A 20496-nucleotide genomic window follows, 5' to 3' on the forward strand; every position below is an offset into this window, starting at 1 on the left:
AAAAATCTCTTTCTAACAAATTGTCTAAGGCTGTGTCTAGACTAGGCCCAACTTTGAAGGGAGCATGGTAATTAGGGTATCGGGAGATTACTAATGAAGTGCAGTGGGGCATATGCAGCACTTCATTAGGCTAAATCTTCCCCGTGGCAACTTCGAAGTGCCTGCTTGCATTTAGCCCTGGGTCAGCTGCGGGTACTTCGAAATGCCCGTGCCACTTCAAAGTCCTCTTACTCCTCAAAATTTTGAGGACTAAAAGGATTTCAGAAGACTACTAATGAAGTGCTGCAGTGCATGTGCAGCACTTCATTAGGCTAAATCCCCGCCATGGCAACTTCCACATATGAAACTTCAAAGTGACGTCTTGCATGTAGATGCGGGTCAGCCGCTGGTAGTTCAAAGTGTCCACTCTACATTGAAGTCCCTTTACTCCTCAAAATATTGAGGGGTAAAAGGACTTTAAAGTAGCATTGGCACTTCGAAGTGCCCGCAGCTGACCCGGAGCTACATGCAAGCTGGCACTTTGAAGTTTCACACTTCGCAGTTGCTGCAGGGGAGATTTAGCCTAATGAAGTGCTGCACGTGCACTCCAGCACTTCATTAGTAGTCTTCCTACACCCTAATTACCATGCCCCTTCGAAGTTGGGGGCTAGTCTAGACACAGTCTAGGTGTTCTTTTCTAAGAACTAATGTAATAACTTTATCAGTTTCACTTAAGTACAGTATAAATGTCAAGTTTACTCAAACTCATTATGCTTTGTTTTTAAGCGAGAGATACAAACAATCAAGTTCCTGCAATTTAAAAAAATTTTATACTTTTTTCTCTTGTTCATTTTTCAAATCCACAGGTTCCATAAACAAAATACCACAAATATCATATTTTAAGTTAGTTTGAAAAACCTCATTCTTTTCACTATCTAAAACAGACTTGGACTTTTGTTTTTAACCATTTATCCATGTGCCAAGCATTTCAAATACTATTCAACAAAATTTTCTGGCTATCAAACAGAAATGAAAGAAATATGATCTTTTGCTAAATGTAACTGACTGCAATGAGGTTAATATTGCCCTCGTTATTTGGAAACTAGTCTGCTTTTATTTATTACTTCCTAATAAATCTTTTATTATTAAGTACAGATTTTTATAGGGCTAACATCTAATTAAAGAATACCAAGAGTTAAAAGTTGTTCCCTGTTTCTTATGAGTTAGCAATCCCTGCCAACAAGTCCTCTAGGCTTTAAATATTGTTTTGACAGATTGCACTTTTATTTCCAGTCAGAAAGAAAGTGTTCAATAGTCACTTCTCCAGCTCAGAAAAGCCAGACACATTTTCTCTGCTAAAATGACGACTTTGCAGACCATCTTTTTTTTATTTTTCTTTGTGCCTTTGGTGAAGTTAGTACCACCACTTCAACAGGAATCGCTCAATCTTTTAGACTATGATACAAACATTTTTCAAGGAGAACTATTTAAACAAGATAATGAAGAAAAATCCCAGGATGCAATAAAGTATAAGGTATTTCATTTATATTATAAATCTTTTAAGAACCTGACAGGCATTATGAGTGAATGGTCATGCATGTATATGCATTTTAAGGAAAATTCTTGTAATGTAAGGGGAAAGGTAGATCACTTAAAAATGAAACAAAGCAAAAACAGAACCACAAAAGCATTCTTACCCATGGTTTTCATTAAGGGTCTGAGAAACCAAGGGAAGGGCAAACAAAATTTATGGCTGACACTCCTTTCTTAGCTTCCCTTTCTTGGTGTGCCTAGGTATCTCAAAGGTCTCAAAAGGACATGTTATGTCCAACAGACAACAAAGTCTGCCAAAGATTAAAAACCATTATGAAGTTAGCCTTAATTCAGGATTTTTGTTTGCTTGTTTTGATGTTATAGTAGTATTTGAAACACTTTCCAACAGTACGTACCATACATGTACTATGTTATTATAAACCACAGCATTTATTTCAGGTTGCCACACAATTGTAATATGATACAACTTTTGATTTTTAAAGTACAGCCTAACAGTTCCGAGCCACTGTATCCTTGCAAGCAATACTGTGGAAATTAACACACCATTATTGTGGGCTGAGGGGAACAGAAAAGACTCACTACATCACTCCTCAGCACCCCCAGTGACCAATTGTGAGTGATGTTGCTGTCAGTCCTGATAACCAGATCAGATACTTAAGAGAAATACTCAACAAAAGGAAGGTTTAGTGCAAAATGTCATTTAGTGCCCAGAATACAAATCTCATGGCTATGTTCAAACTATTCATGAACTGACCTAAGAGGTGAAAGTTCTTTTGACTTGCACTACACATAACTGGGTTCAGAAAAGAATTAAAGAAATTCATGGAGCATAGGTTAATCAATGGCTATTACCTAAAACAGTAAGGGACCCAATCCCATGGTTTGCATGTCTCTAAATCTTTGAGTGCCAAAGCTTGGACTGGACAGCAGAGGTTGAGCACTTGATAAACTGCCCTGTTCTGTTCTTCCCTCTCGGGCAGCTGCTGGCCAATGTAGGAAGACAGAATACTGGGCTAGATGGACCATTGGTCTGGATCACTATAACCATTCTTAATTCTGTGGATAGCTGGGATCAGGCAGGATGAAGGAAAGTTGATTTGCTTAGTTAATGCTAACTGCCAGAAGTAGTTATGTGGTATATACACATCTTTACAGTGCCAATTTCCAAATATTAAGAGGCTTCAAGTTTTTTTTAATAAAGGTAAACATAAATTGCAGGCTCTGCAGCTTATTTTTTACATAAGCAGTAAAAGTCAGCTACACCAGCTAAGAGAATACACTAGAGATCGCAGAATCATGGAAACACAGAGCTGGAACTGGAAGGCACCTCGACAAGTCATTAATCCAGTCCCCTATGCTAAGGGAAGACATAAAACATGTAGACCATTCCTATTTGGTGTTTGTCCAACCTTATCTTAAAACGTCCAGTTATGAGGATTCCACAAGCTCACTTGAAAACCTATTTCAGAACTTAAATACCTTTAGTGTTACAAAATTGTTATTAGTAGCTAACCTAAATCACCCTTGCCGCAGATTAAGCCTATTATCTCTTTGTTCTACCTTCAGGGGATATGAGCAACAATTGATAACCATCATGTATAGTAGCCTTAACATATTTGAAGACTGTTATCAGATCCTTCTTCAATCACTTTTCTCAAAATTAAAGATGCCTATTATTTTTAACTTTTCCTAACAGGTCATGTTTTCTAATCCTTTTTATTATTTGTTGCTCTCACCTGGACACCATCCAACTTATCCTCACCTTTCCTAATATGTGGAGCCAAGAACTGAACACCGTGCTCTAGCTGAAACCCCGCCAGTGCTTTATAGAACAAGACAATCTCTGTCCATGTCTTACATGCAACATTCCTGTTAATGCACAAAAGAATATTAGCCTTTTTCACAACTGCATCAAATTTCTGACTTTTTACAATACAACTACCTAACCAGTTATTCCCCATTTGATTTTTCCTTCCTAAGTAACATGCTTTGTACTTGTCTTTATTGAATTTCATATTGTTGACTTCAGACGAATACTCCGATTTGTCTAAATCATTTTGAATTCCAGTCCTTCCCTCTGAAATGTTTGCAACCCCAGCAAGCTTGGGGTTATAAGCATACTTTTCACTTCATTATCCAAATCACTAAGGAAAATATTGAATAGTATCATATCCAACACTCACACCTGTGATATCACACTAGATGCATCCTTCCAGACTGACAATAAGCCACTGACAACTACTCTTTCAGGATGGTCATTCAACCAGTTGTGTACCTATCTAAAAGTAATTTTATCTACACCATATTTCTATAGTTTAATTATGAAGACGTCATGTGAAATTGTGTCAAAAGCCTAACTAAAATTAAGATACATCTCAGCTACTGCTTTTCCCCTATTCACTAGGCCAGTAATGTTGTCAAAGATGAGTTGGTTAGGCATAATTTATTTGTGAGAGGTCCCTGTGACTATTCCTTAAAGCCCTCTTATTCTCTAGGTGCTTAAAAACTGATTGTTTAATAATTTTTTCCAGTACATATCTAAGTGTCCATGTTAAGCTGACTGGTCTATATTTCTTTGTTTTCCTTTTTAAAGATAGGTACTATGTTTGCCCTTCTCCATTCCTTTGGGTCTTACGTGCCCTCAACCAATTCTCAAATATAATTGCTAATGTTTGTGAGATTACTTCAATTAGTTTCTTTAGGAGCCTCAGAAGAATTTCCATCTGTCCTGGCCAACTTGAACTTGTCTAAGTACTTTTTAACCTATTATTTGCCTATTTTGGCTGGCAGTTATACCTCTAGTAGTCTCTCTTTGGGACACTGCCTGATCTCCTCTGCTTTATGCCTCACACTTTCTTCTTATGGGATCTTCCCTACCAGTTCTTGGATTTTTTTTTAACTCTGCTTTTTTGAAGTCTGTTTTATTGTGCTACTTTCACTTCTTCCTTTCCTTGGAATCATCATGAAATCCATTATTTCATGATCACTTTCACCCAAATTGTCTTCCCCTTTCAGATTTCCAGCTAATTCCTCCCTGTTGGTCAGAATCACATCTAAAACGTCTGTTCCCCTGATTAGATTACTTTCTGAAACAAACACTGTCCTTAATATATTCCAGACATTCATTGGACATTTTGTGCTTTGCCATATTACTTTTCCAAGAGATGTCCAAATAGTTAAGTCCCCTTTTACTACCAGAAATTGAATTTTGGATACGTCTGTTATCTGTGCTGGAAATTACTCATCCATCATCTCTACTTGCTCAGTCTAGGCTAGGGTTTGCAATAGTCATAGAAGTCTTATTTGGTTTTAGATTAACTCCTTTTGCTGCATATTTTCAACAAATACCTCAGCTATTAACTTCAATCATACGTTAGATTTTGTTTTATAGTCAATTTGAGATTCATTTCTGTATCAGATGTTTGTTACTGCGATAATGAACACATAGTTGTCTTTTTGCAATCAAAACACTCATTTATACAAACAAAACAACTGGCAATTAAACTAGATTTATAACCAACTGATAGCTACTTAAGACGACAAGAGCCTTTATAAAATTACTGGGAAGACAAATTAACATAAGTAGTAAGACCATATGACAATACGCACTTTTTAAATTATTCTGATAAGATGCAGACTGCTTCATGACCAAAGAGCAAAATGACAATACCAGCAGATATATATAATTCTAAGTCCCAAAATACAGTCCACATAAACCATACATATTAAACTGAAACTCTACTGTAGGTCACTTTGCATACTGAAGTTTTAGGAAGGCAGCTGGTCATTATTTCCATAGACAAATATTTTCCTGCAACAAAATTATAGTTCCTTATGTGCTGCAATTGTCTAAATATTTTCCAAAATTCCAAATCTTAACAGGTGTAAAAAAAAAGATCAATAATTTCAATGGCCCAAGAAGTTCTAACCATCGGCTTCCTGAATCTTTCCACCACTGACCCTAATAAAAACACGTGACCACAGGTTTTTCAGAGCCAATTCTTTTGTACATTCCCAATTAAAAATCTGGGTTTCATATGGACAATGTAGATCTGTAGCAATATAATTAAACTATTAATAACCACTGAGAATAGCAATTTTTAAATAGACGTCTCAGCCAACATAACACATTTAACCCTCTGTCAGGAGGATTAATAGGATTTTCACAGAAGAGCCAAATGGTGAGACAAACATGGCCAACAATGCCCTGGAGTAAGGCTCTTGGCTTCCTGCTCAGGGGGCTGCCACTGGACTGACCATGGTGCCGTGTAACAATGCTGGTCAAGGCGGGGACAGAGACTGACTACTGCTGCTGCTGCAGCACCTGCCAGAGTCAGACTTTGACTTTGAGATGTCTGAGTGGGAAAACCAGGGAGGGGCCAAGTTTCTAAGCATTGAGGCCTGGTACAAAGATCCATTTTGGTGGCCTTGTGGCAGCACAGGAGAGCAATGTGACAGTTCAAAAGATCATTGAGTCATCTTTGCTGGTTTGCTTCTAAAGGTGCCTAAAAAGAGCTATGGACAGTGAAAAGAAAGCTGTCGTGCATCAGCTAATGGGCTGCTTCAAAAGCCACAGGTAGAGGGAGAGCACACACGGTTCTCTTGATGGATCCAGAGAGCGGGACAGACATGGGGCTTGTGGTCCTTTGACTCAAGCAGAGAAGGACTTGATCAGCTTAGCCACCAAGGCTGCAACAAGGTGGCCCACGTCAGGTCTCACCATAAGTTTATCCTTTGCTCTGGCTGTGAGAAACCTGGCCAAAGGTCAACGCCTTTTATGGTGTTGACCATTGTGATTGGTGCCAAGGGTATGAGCCACAGGAACAGCCTACTAGGTACCACAAACCTTTGGCAGGTGCCTGAGCGTGTGCAGATGATGCCGGAGCACTTTGTATGGAAGAGGCAGCAGTGATCAGTGCAAAATCTGTCAGCATGTCATCTGGCTGGGTCAGAGTGCCACCTCATTAGAAGGCCTTGAGGTGCCAATCTATTATCTTTAAGTGCATGAGACCTGAAGGCCTTGCCAATCACACAGCAATCTTTTTGATGACCCTTTTCCTAAGCTTTTCAAGCAGGATCGCTTCTGGGCATATATTTTCCACAGGATCTGGAGGTTTAGAAGCCTGGAGATGCAGGCATGCCCTTGTGCCGAGACACACAGGAGTAAAGACCTCCCAGCCCAAACAAACAATCTAAGAATTACAACTATTTACTGCTTAACACTAAGAACCAGAAAGAATTAAAGCGTGAATCCTGCTGCAATTGCTCAAAAAAAAAAAGCACAGGAGAGCTCCATCTAACCGTCACCAGTGGTAAAAAGGAACTGATGAGTGCAGGGAGAGATTGGCCGAGCACTATATTGGGCACCCTATTGGGAACCATAAAGGTGCAACTCCAGGGGGTATGTAGGTCAACTCTATGGCTCTCTACTAGGAAAAAAATCTTCCCACTGCCATGCACATGTGCATATGGAGACATCTGATCAGAATGCACATGAACAAATACTCAAAAAACCACCATTACACACAATAAAGAAACCTCTACCATCTAACCTACTGGAGTAACTAATAGCAATAGTATGTCATCTTCCTTTATGTTAACTAGTCATTATTGATGGGATGATAAATACTTAGCCACCTGGTTAGAGTACCTTGCTGAACTGGGGCAAGGTTTGGAAAGTAAAGTTTATGTACACTTGGTAAAAGATGTTAGGATATTCAATAGTTTAGGGGGGAAATTCTTATTTTTTATTCAGAAGTGTATTTTACTTCGCTGAGACTATTTGGTACTACAGACAGACTGTCTCAATGTATTGGGATTGTTATCTATTTGCATACGGTTTTAAGAATTCTAATGTTTAAGGCCAATTTGAAATTTAGTCAGTTTTCAAGATTACAAGCAGTCTCAGGTATACACCTATTCTATACCCTCATCAGTTTGTTGCTTTATTACATTTTTCTATCATTTAAGAAATGCTTCTTTTTCTTCCTATGTGCACAACCCACAAACAGGAGAAACTGGGTATATGTCAAACGCTGTCTCAATGCCTGGAATAAACAAGGTCTTTCTTTAATGTCTTTCAGTTACAAGTATTCATTAAAGCCATGTCTACATGAGAAGCTTCTCTGGCAAAACTGGGTTTTTGTTGGGAAAAACCATGAAGCGTCTACATGCACAATGCAGTTTGTTCACAAAACCTGGCACATCCGCTGGCGGCATTATACCGCTCCCTGTTCAAGAGTAACACCTCTCTCAACAGTGTTCCGTCAACAAAACAGCCGTGTAGATGCTCCAGGGCCCTTTTGTCAACAGACAGGGCTTCCAGTTCACCAGGCAGCTCTGTTTGCAGAGCTTCCGGTCAGCCGTTCTGTCAAGAGAGGGCCTGGCAGTCTGGCTGCTCTCTGTCGACAGAGCAGATTACATCTACACATAAAAGCAGATTGAAAGAGCAATCTGTCAACAGAAGTTTTGCCAGGAACTCCCTTCCAACAGTGACTTCTGTTGACAGAGGCTTCTTGTGTAGACGTGACCTACGAGAATAGCAAGTAGAACATTTTAAACCGTAGCATATTTGCATTTATAGTTTACCTTTAAGGAACACTTAGTTATTTTAACTATATTCTTTCAGGGAAAAGATGGGATGATTGTTTCTCCCGATTCTCACATTCAGCTGGAACTCCAGAGAGATGAGAGTGCACCTAAAGTGCCACCGACCAAGGATACAAGTAAGGTTTAGAATGGTTACAATATTAAGTTCTCTAAAAGAAAATATTTCACAAACATACAAGTTCAGCAAACGACAACTGCATACAACACTCCTTTTCACTTATAAACAAGACTTTCACGAGTGAGTCTTGTGGGATTTCTGCTAATTCCAGTGTGGAAATTTTTAAAAAGCCACTGATACATTCTGAAAACATGCAGCCTAGTTTTATCTGTTCCACCTATCATATCCTGTAGACAAACACGAATACTGAATGGTCAAATGTAAGCATAATAAAACTAACAATATGAACTTGACAATCAAGCAAAAATAAATACACGTGCCTTATATCCCAACTGATACTGAAGTAAAATCTGCTCATCACAGACTATGTAGCAAGTCTGTGGCTGGCTGGCCAGACCTAAAGGTTTAATCTCTCTCTCTCTCTCTCTCTCTCAACAATAGTTGAAGGGAACAGGAACTGGTTAGGGGAGGGATCACTGTCCTTTCTGCAGACTGGAATATAATGAGCGATTCTGGAACTCACACTGCTCCTGAAAAGCTATCTTTTAACTGGATCAGGTTCCCACTCACCCATCCATAAGATTTGCCAAAGAATTGGACTCCTACACAGCCAGCACTGTTGGTGTAATTCTAGTCACCCTTTTACACGTGAAATGTGAACATATTTTTTCCTTCACCAACAGATTTCCCACAGTGGACTGAGATTTTTTTTTTAAACTTTGCCTTCCTCACAATAGGACTAGGACCCAAGAGTGTGTGTGTTTTTATTCAGGAGTGTGGATTAGTTATAATGTCACAGCTTAGTAAGAAAAAATTGTGCCAGATGTCAAGTGCAGATAATCGTAATGAAACAGATAGTTATCCAACAAAATGAACTGGGAAAGGATTTGAAAGAAAAGCCTCTTTTAAGGAGCTTGTGAAAGAGGGAAGGTTGCGATTTCTACATCTGGAACAGCACATAGCCAACCCCTCTCCTTTTCAAGCCTCACAGCTATATGATTGGGACCAGGCTGTGAATTATGTAGAAGTGATTAAGTAAATAATTATCAATATACAATTTATTGCAAGGTTCTTTCAGATATTTTTAGTGAATAAAATTGAAGCCTAATTACACCATATCCATTGCCTACTGTCATTCTAACGACAACAGTTGAAATGAAAAAGCAGATGTCAACGGAGAGCTATCTGCACTCAGCACCTCAGAGAGGAGCAGAACACGTCTATATGGTAGCTAGAGACAGCTTATCTTGACAGGAATTTATGGCTATGTCTACACTAAAAGCATCTGTCTACAGAAGTTAATGTCGACAAGGTAATCTAGAAACAAATTAGAATCCAAATTAACGGGGCACAATATGCTCCATGATTCAGGTTACTGTAGCTACTTTCTCCATTAGCTCAAGATTTTCAGTTGTTTTCAAGCGTACCCCCACAGATATATTCTGTAATCAATCATGGATTGCTCCACATTTGAAAGGAAAAAAACCAAACACCCACCACATCCCAAAAACACAAATTTAAAAACAAAAACCTCCTTGCCAAAAATTAAATTAAATTAAGTGAACCACTCTTGGGTACAACAGGTATCTAAAATTCCAGAATTAAACAATGATTTAACACGACTCTCAAGCTGCCAAACTCCAACAACATTTTAATTAAGGAACAATTATAGCTTCCACTATCTACACACATTTCCCCAGCCAACCAATATTCTCTTAAATGAAATCTGCCAATCAGTTCTCATTCAATGGAAAGCAAAGTTAGAAGTGTATACTCACGCTCCAATGAAAGAGTCATGCAATGTTGAGCATGATCAGCATATTAATGACTCTCCTTCTCCAACCACATCATTATTTTCTGTACTGGTTCAACCTCTCTAATCCAGAACTCTCTCATCCAGCAAACTCCATAATCCGTCATGAATTTATGGGCGTGGCCACATCTCCCATAGTCCCATAAAGTTTGTTTCCACTCACCTATCCTGGCTCTCAGTGTTCTGTGTCATTATTCAGCTGTAATTTACCCCTAAATATCTCCTAAGAGCCCAGTAAGCAATGGAGATGTTAGTAATGCAGCTAGACAACGTGTCCTCCCATGGTCCCGCAAATTCTCTTGTACAGCACTGGTCAGATCACAAGGGTGTTGGACAAGAGAAGTTTAACCTGTATTCACAAAAACACTGAGCAAAAGGATTCAAAGGATAAAGATCTGAAATCTGAGGCTCAAGGCTGAATGCCAGGCAATGAATGCGGTCCTAATTGCTCAATGGAAAGAAGTAACTGAAGACTTAATCCTAATCTTGCTAATACCTACTGGCTATTTTATCAATTCTTTCCTCATTATGGGTATCAAAAGCTACCAACTCATTGAGAAGGCTGTTCTCTGTTAAGTAGATAGCAAAAAGTATCATCTATGCACCATACCCAGATCCATGTGCAAGATGACTAAACGGTTCAGTACCACAAGGAGTTTGTAAAAAAAAAAGTTGTAGCACAATTGAAGTCAAAGCTGCAACATTAAACTTTGAGGCAAAACTTGAATGTTTCATGATTCCATGAACACACTATTTGCCTTAGAATCTTTTCCTGACTTCTGTCATTGCTGCAGAATTGTGCTGCAGAATCCAAAAAAGATTTGCATACTCTTATACACATTTGTTCCCAGCTCTTGAAAACATGAATCAATTGTAAATTGACAGTTTTTATCCTGAACCTGCAGAATAAAAACAGAAGAACAAAGGCACAAACTGCCCCATTATATCAAATGGGTTGTCTGAAGCCTAAACATAAAGTAAACATTAACACTCAGTATTTCACTAACTATTTTAGCAGACACAGCCAGTAAATGGACATTTCCCAAAATGTCTCTCAAGGAGCCAAAAGCTCCAAGTATTTCATCTAACAAAACCTTCAACCTTCCCAAAATTCTACAATGCAGTTACGTTAACACAGAAATCTTTGCATATATTTTTCTGTTGAGATTTCTCTTTTGAAAGCAATCATTTCAAGGAAGACAAGTGACATTACAACTCGTTTTAATGAATGCTTACACAACAGCAATCATTGCAAACCAACTGAAGAATATAGTTCGGTAACTGACAATATGGTGTTTCAGAAACAGATGAGAAAAACTAGAATGTTTAATAGAAAAGCACGGTTCTCAGTATATGAGGCATCTAAGAGAAAGGATTTGACGACTATGAATTTTTTGACCATACTACCTTAAGAAAAAAAAAATATCTAAAACCTGACAGACTAACTCAGCGAAATTCTATTTCTCACATTAGTTTAAAGACTGATAGTCAATCTTTGAGCTTTGACTGACACAAGAAAATGAAATTATTTGTTTGCAGATTTGCCTACTTGTCTGCTGTGTGTGTGTTTAAGTGGATCAGTATACTGTGAAGAAATTGATATTACTTCTATTCCCCCTCTGCCAAAGGAAACAGCCTACCTTTATGCACGATTCAACAAAATAAAGAGAGTGGCAGCCTCAGATTTTGCTGATATTCGTAAGTATACTTATACAGTAATCCTTTTGGTTAAGTAATGCGTGCTGATAGCTTAAAGTTAAGGTCTTCCTTGTGCATGGAATTGGGTAAATACCAAAATAAGATGTGTTTCATATTCATTGTTGAACTCCATTAATACATATTATATATGGACATACTAATATTAGAAAGGAATTGTAAAAGTAAATCTGAAAACCTAGCTAAGCCCAGCATATGGTACGGGAGATAGAAAAGTTGGGCATATATAAGACAAAGCTAATATTGCGACAGTCCTATTGAAAACTGGAATATCTGTTCATCCTAATACACAAATATTGCATACCATATAAGCAGCATTGTGTCTCAATCTGGGCTGTCTTAAAACAGCCAAAAAAGTATGAAGAGGAATTATGCTGAATGACCTGCTAGCAATGTAGTATCCTTATTTTTAACAAAAATTTAAAAAAACCAGAAACCACCTCATGGGACACCATTCTGACTCCCCACATAGGTCATCATCTGAAACAGGACCCTTTAGATCAACAGCACAGACTGTCACTTGAGCTGACAAGTAACCAAAAACAGTAGCAGGCTTCTGTTCTTTACAAACCTCTAGTGAATGTGTGAGAACTGTAAGTTTGTCAGATGCTTACATCTTGATCAAATTTGGGCGGATTTTCACAGAGACAAAAGGCACATCACTTAAACCTGGGCAACTTCTATGCCAAATTTCAAGCTCCATCTCCAAAGGATGGAGACACTAACACAGGCATGTCAAATTCAAAACCTAGTGAGGGCCACAAGAAGGAAAACTGATAGCTTTCAGTGAAAACAAAGAAAATGTACTTCTGCCAGAAAGTCATAATTATTTATTATTATAGATTACATGTTAGGTATATTTTGTAACATTTTTCCAGGTCTTGTTTGAATATAATATAATAATTTAAATGGGCAATTTAATACTTAATATGCATTTTATTATTTTATAATTTTATTAATAGTTCATAGTTAAATATTTATGCACGTCAAATGTGCCCCCCGCTGATACTGGCCCCAAAGCCATATCCAGCTTTGCAGGTGCCAGCCACAGGCTACAGGCGGCTGCTTCACAACCAGGTGAGCAGCCTCCCTAAGGTTCACGTCCCTGTAAGACAAGGACAGGGTCTTTGAACTTGCCAGTCTCTCCTAATGCTGCTGCCTCTGCACCACCCTCCACTTTTCGAGGTGTGCCTCAGCCTACCGCTGCCAAGAAGGGCCCTCTTCCCTGACCTCCCCTGGCTCCGGGGCTGACCCAGCCGAGGAGACGGGCGGCTCCCCATGCCCAGCCTTACGGGGGAAGAGCCCAGTGGGCAGCCCCAAATGGAGCACATGGCCACCTTAGCAGGAGTCTCCCAACATGAAGATAAGGCCATGCCAAGTGTAGCCAGCACGAGAGCTGGGGGAGCTGGGGCTGAAGCCGGCTGACAGAAGGCAGCCCAGTGGAGCTGTGCCAATGAGGGCCCTGCAGGGCAGTTCTGGGAGTGGACCTGCCCCGGCCAGGAGCCACAGGCTGCAGCATCAGGCCCAGACATAGCCCTGCCTGCCCCTTCCACTGTGTTCTGGCACCAGGGGATGTGTTGAGCCATATCGGCCTGCTACCAGGCAGCGCAGCAGCTGTTGAGCCTGTTCCAATAAGTCGGGGCTGGACAGAGGGCAATGCACAGTGGGTTTGTGTCTGTCTCCTGAGAGTTGACCCACCCATCTGCTGGCACACAAACATAGCCCAAGCTCCTCAATCACAGGCCACAAAAAAATTCTATCAGGCGGCATGTTTGAAATGCTTGCACTAGCACTTCTCAATGAAACGGTCACATGTAAATAACTTAACTGGGCAAAACCACTCATTTTTAATTAGCCCCTAACTCTTGGCAGTGACTGATCTGTATTTTTGTTTTGTTTTTCCAGCCTAAAGCACATGTGGAGAATTTAAGCCCAAACAATTAAAGTTTGACAAACTGGGATTCATAATGCAAAGTGCTGAGCAATCATATTTATCAGCATTTCTACCCGAGCCACTTATGATAGATCTATTTTATGCTTTACTATGTTTTATGAACCATAAAAAAATTATATTCAAAGTTTTGTTTCCCTTACATAAAGCTACATTAAGAAGAATTGATTTAACTGGAAATATGATAGAAGAAATTGAAGATGGCGTCTTTTCAAAGCTTCACCTATTAGAAGAACTGTCACTTGCTGAAAACAAACTGATAAAGCTTCCAGTTCTCCCCCCCAAGTTAATTACATTTAATGCAAACCACAACAGAATTAAGAGCAGAGGTATCAAACCAAATGCTTTCAGGGTAAGTAACAAAACAAATACACACCAGGTTATAAAAATTGAAGTAAATTATATAAACTAACATAAATAACTACAGGTTGAACCTTACTAATCTGGCACCCTTGGGACCTGGCCAGTGCCAAACGAGAGCATTTGCTGGACCACAAGAGGTCAAAATTGCCCAACAGCATTACCAAACACTTCAACTGCTTGCTGGGCTATTAGATGTAATTTACCCCAAAATGTCACCTAACTAATGACAGAGAGATAGCCATGTTAGTCTGTATTCTATTAAAACAAGAGAGCCGTCAGGTAGCACTTTAAAGACTAACAAAATAATTTATTAGGTGGTGATTAGCTTTCATGGGACAGACCCGTTCTTCAGATCACAGTCTTACCAGAACAGACTCGATATATAAAGCACAGAGGTCCAAAAATTGTTATCCAGGTTGACAAATCAGAAAAATTGTTATCAAGGTTGGCACATCAGAAGAGCAGAGGGATGGGGGGGGGCAGAGTTAAGAGACAGATAAAACATCAAAGTATATAAAAGAGTCCTTATAATGGGTCAGGTAATTGCTGTCCTTGTTCAAACCACGTGTTAATGCATCAAATTTGAATATGAATGTGAGTTCTGAGCATTACCTCTGTACACAGTTGTTAAAGTCCCTTTTCAGTAGAACACAAATTTTCACGTCTTTAACAGAATGGCCCACTCCATTAGCCAGACTAACATCCATCTAACTAACAGCACAAAACAGAGAGCCAGGACAGGTGACTGTAAACAAGCTTTAGGGGACCACAGGAAACTTGGTCACATCCATGATAAGTAACAAGAAGTCCTGTGGCACCTTACAGACTAACACATATTTTGGAGCATAAGCGATCATGGGCAAAAAAAAGTTTTGCCCACAAACATTTATGCTGCAAAATATCTGTTAGTCTAAAAGATGCCACAGGACTTCTTGTTGTTTTTGAAGATACAGACTAACACAGCTACCTCTCCGACACTTGTCATCCATGATAAGTGGTTGTCTGGCTAACTAAAATGATGCCAGATTATGGATGTTGCCAGCTGAGTGTGTGCTGGAATAGAGAGTTTCAAGCTGTATCGTAATAGTATCTAGTGTTCATCAAATATTCATAAATGTTTTTATTTTAAGTATATGGAACAAGAGCAACGTTCCGTCAATGATGCAACTCAGTTCCATTTTAAATCCATTTTATGCCCCTCCTTACATCTAAAATACTTGTAAAGTATACTTGGTCTCTAAAGTGGTATGTCAGATCAGGGGCCAAGGCAGAATTTTAATTTTTTTTTTAAACAGAACAGGAAATAACTTGGACAAGAGCTCCTGAAATAAGATACTTTTTAAGAGCATTCCTTTGAAAAGGTTTGAGGAAAACCAATAACCTCTTGAAGGCTTGTGATATTTGCTGTGGAACCTTCCTTCCTGCAGACCTCAGAAGAAATTCATAAAGGAGGAAAATAACATCCTGATCTCTCACAGCTACCTGTGTTCTTATTCGCTCCCCAGCTCCTCCTATTTTATAGATGCAAATCCTGTAGAAAGAGGGCTTTGAAAGAAAATCAGATTATTCACAAGACATGTCTCCCTCACCTGTGATTCACATGGCTTCTTAATTTTGCTTCTTAATTTTCAGTGAGCTTCCTTTGGTTCATACCAGGCTTTAGTATTTTATTTTGGTTTGTCTGAGACTGAGGAAAGTATTAATGCTGGGAGGAAAGTAGGAAAAATGAGAACATAGAGCTAAGCATCTTCAGGTTTACTAGAACAATCAGTGTCTTAACTTTACCCTAATATTTATGTATGGAAATAGTTCAGTAGCTATGGTGAACTTACTGTTATATAATAAGGTATGATTATGTGACTCGACAGGGCTTGATGGGTTCTGACTGTGAATTTGTATGTCTGCTTATTGGCACAACAACCCAGGAAAACATATATATGGCAAAAAGAAATGGCTCAAAATAGAAGAGTCAGTGAAAGCACCATGAGACACACCAGTCACAATCCAAAATTCTTCACAGCAGAAAGGACATACAGCTGACTTTGGTACTCAGCTACTAAAATGGTTGTGGAGAGTGTGGGAAGACCAGAGCAACACTCACCATCTGATGAAGCAGGTCTTTGCCCATGAAAGCTTAAACTCAAAAATATCTGTTAGTCTACAAAGGTGCCACAGGACTTCTTGTTATTATAGGATGTGTTAGTCAGTCATATTCTAACACTTGTGCTTTGTTAAACTTTCAATCTTTCAAAAATGTGACAAATCCCATTCAAGCAATTTCTAATTGTGTTAAGGCAGTGGCTCTCCACCAGGGGTACATGTACCCCTGATGGGCTACAGAGGTCTACCAGAGGGTACATCAATTCATCTAGATATTTGCCTAGTTTTATAACAGGCTACATAAAAGCACTAGTTAAGTGCAAACTAAAATTTCATACAGTAACTTGTTTTTATTGTTATAAATACACACACTGAAATGTAAATAGTATTTATATTCAAATTGATTTATTTTTAATTATATGGTTCCATTGCAAAAGTAAGCAATTTTCAATAATAGTTTTCTACAACACTTGTATTTTTGTGGCCGATTTTGTTGGCAGTAGCTTTGAAGTGAGGTGTAACTTGGGGTACTCAAGACAAATCAGACTCCTGAAAGAAGCACAGTGGTCTAGAAAAGTTGAGAGCCACTCTGTTAGAGTAGCACATACAGTACTTCCAACAAAAGAACATACATATAGGATGGCTTCATAAACCTCTAATAGCTAAGGTATCTATTCAAAAGGAAAATGGTATCTATTTTTTAGAGACAGGCACAGAAGGAACTGAACTACTGCTGACAGTGTAATCAAAGAACATCAATTTTTTTTCTTTTCTTTTCTACAGAAGCAGACCAATTTGTCCTACCTCTATCTAGCACATAACGCACTGGAATCTGTACCTCTTAACTTACCAGAGAGTCTACGTATTCTGCACCTTCAGGTCTCAAAGTATTTTTTAGCATTGCACAACAAAAAGCACAGATAATGATTTCACTAAAATCGGACCACTCTTGCTGTCTTTATTTGTTTTTAATTTGGCTCACATTATTATGTTACCGTTTACCTAATGATACTTAACATCACCGCACATGTGCTTTTCTTATCTGAAATGTGGAAAAAAAAAACTGTCAAGTATTTGAGATTTTAAATAATTCTTCGGAATACAGCAAAATAGAAAGTCTCCCAGCCACAAAACAGCTTGTGTGGCTGACTAACTAAAACACTGGAATGTATCACTATTTTGTCTCTAAGCACTGTTGGGTTCTTTAACTTCAAGGGCAGTCACTGGCCACAAGAAGCAAGAGAATAACCCACTGACAGCAAAGTATAGCGGATTTCAATACCACAGTACAATTACTCGTTCGTGAATGTACCCATAAAATAAAGCCTTCAGAAGACTTAAAAACAAAGTTATTATTCAAACTCAAAAACAATTTTTAAAAAAAAAAAGAGAATTAATTATAGCTAACTTTCAGATACTTTTATGTAAGTTCTAATGCTGAAACATTTTCAAACTATGTTTGTTTGTTTTGCAGTTTAACAACATAACCTCCATCACAGATGACACATTCTGCAAATCTAACAACACACGTTATATCCGTTCACGTATGGATGAGATAAGAATGGAAGGCAACCCAATCATCTTGGCAAAGCATCCTAATGCTTTTTCCTGCTTGAAAACGCTACCTGTAGGGGCATATTATTAACCACTATCTATTAATCACATATGCCAAAAACTTAAGTATGATAACAAATTATGATTCCTGTTCCTTTGTTTAAATGACTACATCTTTTCCCCTATTATGTTTTTCTATATGCTTAATTAACTTTTAATCATGTTAAAAATGTAATCTGAAAAAATCACTATGTAAAAACAGCATCTTCTCATTTGGCAGACGCAATACTTACCACCTGTACTTTCAGATTCATGTAGGTTTATGACAGTGTGAAAAGTATGGGCTTAACCCAGTAATACTTAATTCTGCAAGTATCCTTTACTCATAGACATCAAATGCCTCTAACTTTAGTGGTTTAATTGCAATACTCATGAATAACACTGCAGGATCAGGCTCTAAGTTTACATTACTTTATTCAAGCTAACACTGAAAAGCAAACACAACTGTGAGAAGGTTGTTCTGGCCTGCACGTCACAGAATTGTTAACTAAGTTTTAAGAGACAAATCACCTGCACAACTCAACTGCAACTAGGAGACCACAGGCAACTAGTGCAGGTATTCCGGGGAGGCACCAAGCATGTGCCTATGTCCCTGCCCTATCTTCTTTCCACCCCTACCGCTCCCACTCCTCTTCCTGTTATGTCCCCACCCAACTCTTTCTGCTGAAAAACTGTGCCACATCTGGTGAGCATGGGGTACAACCTGGTAAAAGCACAGGTTCACTAAGTTTTTTCTCAATTAAGAAAAGTCATTAAGTTTAGATCAGGCTTGGAGCAGGCGAACTTTTTTTTCTGTTGGTAAACCAATAATGTTTCAAATGCAACTCACTAATTAAAAATAAAGATGGACTTTAACAATGTCATTTTTTAGACTCGAAGCCATAGTTCAATTACCAAAAAAAAAAAAAAAAGACATGGAAAATTTGCTTTTTATTTTCATGCATTTACAAAGTTGAATCTATCTTAAACTGTAAAACTGTGCGGAAAAGCTAATACAAATACATTACCAACATAGTTTTACCCTTTTATTTTACTTTCATATTTAAGCCATACAAAGGGACACACCCTTGTATTAATGCTTGGTGCTTTTGACTGGCAGTTCAAATTAAAATAAAGGTAAATACACCCTAAAGATACTGATTCTGATTTAACACAAATGCACACTTTCAGATTACTTTTCTTTTTCTGTTTTTGTTTGTTCCAGTAGGAATTTGCACAGTCCTTATTTGGCTTAATGGCTTCAGAAACACAAATGTAGAAAAAAAGCTTAATCACTAATGCAGGTACTAGACTTATTTTTCCTGGAAAAGTGGTATAAAAAAGGAGCTTGTTAAAATATGAAAAGTTCTCAACTTCATAGCTACTTTTTTATTTGTATAGTTATTTAAAATTTCAAATATATAATGGTATTTCACTATGACTTTGGAATCACTGTTTTTCTTTAGTAATACTAAGCCAATTTACAGTAACAACTTTTTTATTTCCAATCTAAGTGGGCAACAATAATATGACAGTGCTTGCAACATAAGATAGTACATGAGCAAGGAATATTGTTGAACTAAATATTGAAACGTGCACATTAAAAGCCTGAGATGCTGGGGCTATGAAGATGGAAACCTAATAGGTTTTTTAGTAGTATCAAAATCAAAAATTGTTTGGCTGGTTTCAATTGTCTTGGAGTAGAAAGTGATTTTATAAAAATAAAAATAAACAGGAAGATTTTTCTTATTTTGAATCCATAATTAAGAAAAATCTTACTTGCACCTGTACTGTCTCATTTTTATTTATTTTAAATTACCAACATATGAAAACTAAATCTATCAGTCTGTAAGAGCTGAAATTCAAACAAAAAAGTTAAAAACACATGATTTTCATTTTCCAGTTTAAAAAAAATTGAGTCATGCAACTGCTACACTTTAAAGTTTTTAATAAAATATAAAAAGAAGGAACAGACACTCCACAGGACTCATGATTCTATGTCAAGTTCAAGAGGAGCTGTTCCAACAGGAAAAAAAGAAAAGCAATCCTGTATCCTAGTAGTGGCCAATGAATAACAGGAAGAAGATTCATCTTAACAATAGGCAGTGTCAGAATAACAATGTTGTATAAGTAGCAGGCTCACTAGATCTTGATCTCATTCCAAATCCGTATTAGTAAAGAAAGTTCTTCCCACACTTAATAGGCTCAGAGAAGAATGATTAAGGTTAGCTTAGGACTGCATTCCTGTGAGAAAATATTTTACATTATATATTTTATATTGGTGATTCTAATATGTATATTTCTTAAAAACACTCTTCAGTTGTCAACAGGAAAGATTTAGTTATACACTGTATTACAAGGTAGCAATTAAATTAATCTAATATTCTCTCAAAACCCAGCATTATAAAATCGAATTTAATAAAATCACATTTATCTGGTAGTGTAGACTTATCCTGAGTGGCAGGACTCAAATTACATGCCATATGGAACTAAAGCTTTTGGGCTTTGGCCTTCTCACTCATGGTGGCAGGGCACAGCAGGGGGTCACTATGCAATGAATTTGGAGAACGCTTGCTTTAGAACAAAATAGGAAAATGACAGTGAAAGGATTTTTGGAAAGTCTATCACGTGCTTCTTTCCCCTTCATGTCTTACCATCTTTTATGAAGCTGAATACAAGTTCCTTAATGATTTTAGACAA

The 20496-nt window shown here is 38.0% G+C and overlaps 2 protein-coding genes across 2 annotated transcripts in view; one reads left to right on the plus strand and one right to left on the minus strand.

The window, feature by feature from the left end:
* Window positions 1-20496, minus strand: part of CENPP (centromere protein P) — a 308478-nt gene that overhangs the window by 253401 nt on the left and 34581 nt on the right. The window lies entirely within an intron of this gene.
* On the plus strand, window positions 1255-18739 carry OGN (osteoglycin). The gene is made up of 6 exons (XM_075005817.1): window positions 1255-1513; window positions 8162-8258; window positions 11613-11771; window positions 13890-14092; window positions 16987-17082; window positions 17678-18739. The coding sequence occupies exons 1-6, from the start codon at window positions 1340-1342 to the stop codon at window positions 17846-17848; spliced, it is 900 nt and encodes a 299-aa protein (XP_074861918.1). The 5' UTR covers window positions 1255-1339; the 3' UTR covers window positions 17849-18739.

Source organism: Carettochelys insculpta, chromosome 11 (genome assembly GCF_033958435.1).
Source record: "Carettochelys insculpta isolate YL-2023 chromosome 11, ASM3395843v1, whole genome shotgun sequence".
NCBI lineage: Eukaryota > Metazoa > Chordata > Testudines > Carettochelyidae > Carettochelys > Carettochelys insculpta.